This window comes from Cyprinodon variegatus, unplaced genomic scaffold (genome assembly GCF_000732505.1).
Source record: "Cyprinodon variegatus isolate N-32 unplaced genomic scaffold, C_variegatus-1.0 Scaffold36, whole genome shotgun sequence".
In the NCBI taxonomy this organism is placed as follows: Eukaryota; Metazoa; Chordata; class Actinopteri; order Cyprinodontiformes; family Cyprinodontidae; genus Cyprinodon; species Cyprinodon variegatus.
The window spans coordinates 1,480,898-1,487,104 of record NW_015150489.1 but is presented as its reverse complement, the minus strand read 5'-3'; the positions used below and the strand labels follow the sequence as shown (position 1 = coordinate 1,487,104).

General features: G+C 36.2%; 1 protein-coding gene across 1 annotated transcript in view; it reads right to left on the bottom strand.

The window, feature by feature from the left end:
• The window catches only part of pdlim4 (PDZ and LIM domain 4), a 56,645-nt gene extending 51,019 nt beyond the window's left edge, over positions 1-5,626 (bottom strand). The window contains exon 1 of the mRNA XM_015405060.1: positions 5,403-5,626. Within this exon, the coding sequence (XP_015260546.1) occupies positions 5,403-5,495 (93 nt within the window). The 5' untranslated portion in view covers positions 5,496-5,626. The remainder of the gene's footprint in view (positions 1-5,402) is intronic.
• Between the last annotated feature and the right edge of the window lie 581 nt (positions 5,627-6,207).

The following is a 6,207-nucleotide window of genomic DNA, read 5'->3' as shown; positions in this document are numbered from 1 at the left end:
TATATATATAACAAAATCCATTCTTGCAAAGAACTATGCCAGACTTATTTTCATCATATTACTTTGGGATTTAAAAATGAAATCCATAAACTTTTACAGTTTGCCAACAGGTGATCAAAATGAACCTTGACGGCATTCCAAAGGCATTTATTTCCTTTATTAGTTGTGATGTAACAACTGAAATAATCATCTACTTTATATCTTGATGATGATGATTATCATAATCATTGCTTTTCAAAAGAAAAAAAACCATGAGGTTTTACATCACATGTTGTGTCTTTTGTATGTAGCCGATATGAGAACCTGTATTTAAAGAGATTACAGGGTACAAAGGACATTGAGTTTTGAGATATGCAACCACTAAAGAACTGTTAGGATATCCTCTCTTATTTTGGAGCAGAAAAGTCGTGTCAAACATTTGTTTTCGTGTACACACCCTAACAATTGGATTTGACTTAACCTCCTTTTTTAATCTATAAGAACCTCTTAATCTTGCAACAGAGATCTGACCTGAGAACCCGTGTATTTTTAGATGCTTAAGGCCAACCATGCCACTCTTCTACTGTTGCAAATTTCTATTTTGTTTTACATAATGCTATATAAATGCCTGTAGTCATTCAAAAAGCAACTGATCAGACTGCATTGATCATGATGGAGCTGAATGGGGATTTAAATGAGTCTCATTAACTGTTTGTCATTGTGAGAGCCAGCTGACTTATAGGGTGAAATACTGATTATGCATTCTGCCTCAATCAGCAAGGTAGAAGTAATACATCTAAGCTTCACAGCAAAGAATTTAGAATATATGTATGGATGTAACAGCAGGACTGAGGGAAGCCTAATGACATTATGTTAGTGCTTGGCAAAATAAGGGATTATTTAAGAATTTTGTAATCATAATTGGCTTTAAGACTAGTTGAATTATATAAGAAACTTCAGAATCCTTTTGGTTTTTCAGCACAGTAACACTAAGCCCAGTATCAACCTTTTCAGTGTCTGTGTTGAATTGATAAATCAACTCTTAGGCATATCTTGGTGAAACATCCATTGAACTTCCTCAAAATGTTTTATTGTAATCAAAATAAAGCAACAATACATATTTGAAATAAACTACATATAAAATACAGGATTTCATATTTATTTTTACAATATATTAAGATGCTGACAACCTCTTTTAAGCATGACAACTACAGTAAAGATCATACTTTGCATGTCAGAGCCTTGAAAGATATCTGGTTTGACAGCATTTATTGAAATTACTGTTCATTGGTTGATGGCCTTCTGGCAGAGAAAACCTTCCGTCTGGATATCGGTGTGACTTGGATGTTTAAAAAAGGGTTATCCTGCATGTGTCACATTAAGCAAATCCACGCTACATGCTGGTTATGTCAGACGTTTCTACAAGTTTATCTTTCACTGTCAGTCAAACGCCCTCATTCATCAAAATGTTTATATTCAATTCAATTCAGTTTATTTCTATAGCACCAATTCACAACACATGTCATCTCAAGGCACTTTACAAAGTCAGTTCAACCAGATCCTACAGTCTGCTTGATTCAAAGTTTTCTATCTGAGGTAAACCATTTGATTGCATCGACTCATTGACTCAAAGGCAAAACCTTTGCACCAAGCATGCTTATAGCGACAATGAAGAGGAAAACTCTATTTTAACAGGAAGAAACCTCCAGCAGAACCAGGCTCAATGTGAGCGGCCATCTGTCGAGGCCAACAGGGGGTCAAGAAGACAGACGCTACACCACGTAAACACAGCCACCTTTGAGAGCACCATTTCCAGAGTCAAACAGGCTTATGTTCAACTGCCACATTTTCAGATGGCCAGGCAGGTCAGTGATAGTCTTTAATTTAGAATTTACACCATAGAAGGTTGAAAACCAGCTGCTGACATTAGAACTAGTTTTCTGATATTTACAACTATCCCTGCCTCAGCGTGGGGTTATTTTTAGGCATTCACTTTAAACTAGTTGAAATAATCTATATTTCTGTATTGATTAATTCATGTTAAGTGTGTTATTTAATTGCCCAAGACCTTTAATAGTCAAGATCAAGCCATTCTCTTTAAACACTTTGTGTTTAAACTTACTGTTTAAACTGAGTCACAGATATTCTGGTCATCAGAGCTGTGTGATATATTTCAAAATGACTGTAATCACATTGTTGTTATAGGCAATTTGCATATATAAAAAAAGGACCTCTTATACTGCAATAAGATGCCAATTGTTTGAATGTCCTTCATTCAGGCTGTCTATGCCTCTAATATATTAGGTGACTGTACAGGGAGGTAAGGATTGGGTGCTGATGAAGGTTCTCAGTCATCCAGGTCATAGTCATTCCGTAAAAATTAAAAAAAAAAATATCCACTGGACTTGCTTTCCAAGATTTGAAGACGTTTCGCCACCTCTCCAGGAAGCTTTCTCAATAAAAAAAAAAATAACTATTTACTTTGCCAACACAGGAGAGGTCACTGAGAAGCAGCTGTTGCAATTCAAATTTGTTGTTATAATGGAAATCGAAGATTTGATTTATTTCCAACTAGCTAAACTTTGTGCCTCTGCAGAATAAGACGCCATACTACGAGGTAATTCAGCCATTTAATTCAGATACACTGGAGTGTTACTCCAGTGTTACTCCAGTGTATACATTTTAAAACACCTTAGTATTAGACAACTACTACATGTTTTGTACACCTCAATGGAGTTAAACAGATCTGGTATGTACTATTAATTGTATATATTTGGTGAAACCTGACAATGATTCTTTTTTTCTCCAAATATGTTAAGATCTGTCGAATCTCATTGTCAGGAACTCACCTGTCTCATCTCAAGAACTGGATGTTTGCCTAAAAACCCCCAAAAATAAAACTACTTTTAAGAAATTCCTTAAGAAATCATCAGACTTAAGCACTGGGCATGTCCCATGCATCAGGAAACAACCCAAGCATGACCCTGAAACACTTATTAATAACACAGAAAATATATATAGTTTTTTTATTTCTCTTTTTATCTTTATTTACTTTTCTTACAGAATATTGTGCGCTCATGCAAGAATAAGTCACAAAGTACTAAGTGTAAAACACATTTTGTAAATGCAAAGTGTAGTTTAAATTGTTATTATGTCACAAAGTGAAGAGATGATGAGCAAAGGTTGGCAGCGTGGTTATTGTGTAATGGTATCCAGGGATTTGGCTGTAAACATGCTGTGTATATTTAAGCCTCTGACATTACACATTTAGCTAGATATGCTTCCTTTTCAACAGCTGCTTCCTTGTCTGACTTTCAATCCAAGAATCAGGAATTACCCAAACATTTCCCATTCATTCCGGCAGTAGCTCTTCTATGTCAGCTATAGGTATTTGCTGCTATCCATCCTCTGCAACAGCCTCTAAAGTGTAACATACAATTAATTGCAATGCTGCAAACAAGAAAAGGTTTTGCAACTCCTGCTTCATTAGAAAACCACGGTGTGAAAGTTTGCCTTTTTAACGTTGGCACCAATGCAACTATGCACAAATGAAACTGGTGAGAAACAATTGATTTATTGCACTGAAACCAAAACTTGTCTAAGATGCCCTGAGGCTGCACTAAGCAAGATCTGAATTGAAGACAAACACTAACATAAACCACCTTCTGCAGCTCCCAACATAAACATTTTATGAAATAAGCATATAATTGAATTTTTTGTTTTTAAAATGTCATGTTCAGCTACATTTCTTATCACCAAGAGCACTAAAGGTTCCTCACATGTAAGTGAGTCTCACTAATGTGAGAAAAATAAAACCACAAACCTGATGGTGTATATTTGCTAAGAACTTGGCAAAGATGTTTTAAATCAAAGCAGTTATATCATGACATTAAAGTTTGGTGCAATTTGCACTAAACACTTGAGCTGACCAAGTCTTCTGTTTGTCTTTTCAAAGCTGCAAATCTTCACCTGTAAATGTAAAAATTACACCTCTAGTTTGAAATGCTTGCACCCTGCAGTTAAATGGATGGTTAGGGGCTGGTGATACAACTAAGGACAACACCTGGAATCCCTCAGCAGAACGCATGAGCTGCATGATGAAAAACAAATGTCTGCACCCTCCTCCTTTTTTTTTTCTTTATCCCTCCTGTTAGCCCTGCAGCATCAGGCTGTGTTTTGCCTGGCTAGGATGAACTAATGGCTACTGCCAGACTCACTGCCAGCACTGTGACTCTTGACCTAAATTGTGAAGGTCAGGGGAGTTCGCCTCCAACTACTTCTGTTAATATCTTTAAAAATTATGAATTATAAAAGTTTTTTACAGGGAAACAACCCTAAAATATGCAATGAGCTTGAAAGGGTCCAGTCATATGAGTGGTTGCTTATGAGGACAGCAGCCCTAACATTAGCTAAGAGCTTGTTACCTGGAATACAGTGTTTTAAAAAGTTACTTTCACACCTAAGAAATTAGAGGGTTTTTTTAGGAATATATTCTATAATTTCACAAATCCACAAACGACGTTTAATCAAAACTGTTATAATTCTGGTCTGGACTGGCCACCCAATCTAAGCTGCAACTGTGGCCAAAAATTGCTTTTTTTTTTTTTCTTAATATGTAGGCTAAATAAAAGTTTCAGGATATAAAATTGTGCATTAGAGATTTGTTTTAGTGGGAAACAATTTAAAACAACAAAATAGCCCTTTAATTCAACATGAAATAGGATCCTTTAGACCTGCAGGCATGCTTCCCCATTAATTATGCCACCCTGGACAGTGAGCCATATGAAAAAACTGTATGGGTCCTACTGGTTTTTGGATGGAGACAGACAAATAAACGTGCTCGTGTGTTTGCCTGTGCTTGTGAACCTGAATTATCTCCAGTTGTAGCCCTGTTCCCGAGCCCCACCTGTTGCTGTGCACTCCTTAACCACAATAAAGCGTCTAACAGATAGTTTTCACTGCACTCCCACAACACATTGAATCAATCCAACAAAGCAGATAAATTATAGCCTTATTCGGTTTGATTCAGTTTTTTCTTACAGTTGCTTCTTTTCTTTTTTTTTTTGTTTGTTTCTTTCAAAATTCACCAACGCCGTTGATCATTAATTAGTTCTGATAAATTATTTAAATTTAGTTTTTTTGCGCTAAAAATATTAAATTATAATCATGCCTCTGTTTTTGCTCAATAAAAATAAATGAAAAGGCATAAGGACAACACCTGGAATCCCTCAGCAGAGCGCATGGAGAATCACCTGCCAAATCTGTCTGAATTGAAACTTTACTTATGTTTTATTGCATCATAAATTATCAATCAATATCACTATTCCTGTCAAGGAAATCGAAAGTCTTCCCTTTTTCTTTTTTTTTTTTTTTAACACAGCTCAATGAATGGAGGCGCACAAGCAGGAAAAGTCGCCACCTACCCTGGAGATGGTTAACGGTGTGCTAAAATCCCGTCCTCCCACCAGGCGAAAACCCCATGGAGAGGGTCCCTTTAGTGTCACGGTATTGGACATCTTGGTTATCAAGACTTTGAAATTGTTTTTCAATGAAAGTGCAGATGACAAAATGAAGAAGGGCAAAAGTCCGGCAAAAAAGCGACCGTGAAGTAGTCAGAGTCCTCTCTCTCTAGCTGCTAAGCAACGCAGTGCGGCTCTGAAAACTGCGCTCCTGATTCAAGTTGAAGTATAGATCCGCCTCTGACGTCAGTGGACGGTCTGTCCCGCCCACTTTTCAGCCGCTCAGAAAGCGTGAGAGGGTGGGGGAGATCTCATGGGGAGAACAGACACTGATTACCCCCCATGTCAACCTTGCTTAGAACAATAAATACATTTAACGGTGTTCACACTTTAAAGAAATACCTAACTTTTTTCAATTTTTCTTACATTAATATAACACTACACTTTCCTGTTTTGTTTTCCTTTTTTCCTCTAGGTTGTTCAGGGTTATCCCACAGCTTTTAGGAAGTAACTGGTTGACTTCAGGTTGATTTTCCAAACAATATCAAGATATCAAAGTGCCCTGTCTATTTAGACTTAGACAGATTTTATTTGTCATTTTGTTTACACAAGTGTAAAAGAAAAATACTTTTTGTTTGGAACAGCTCTCTGGACAATTTCATATTTTTTTTAAAGTGTAGCCTTAGACAAATAGTAATATATATATATATATATATATATATATATATATATATATATATATAACAGTAATATATATAACAGTAATATA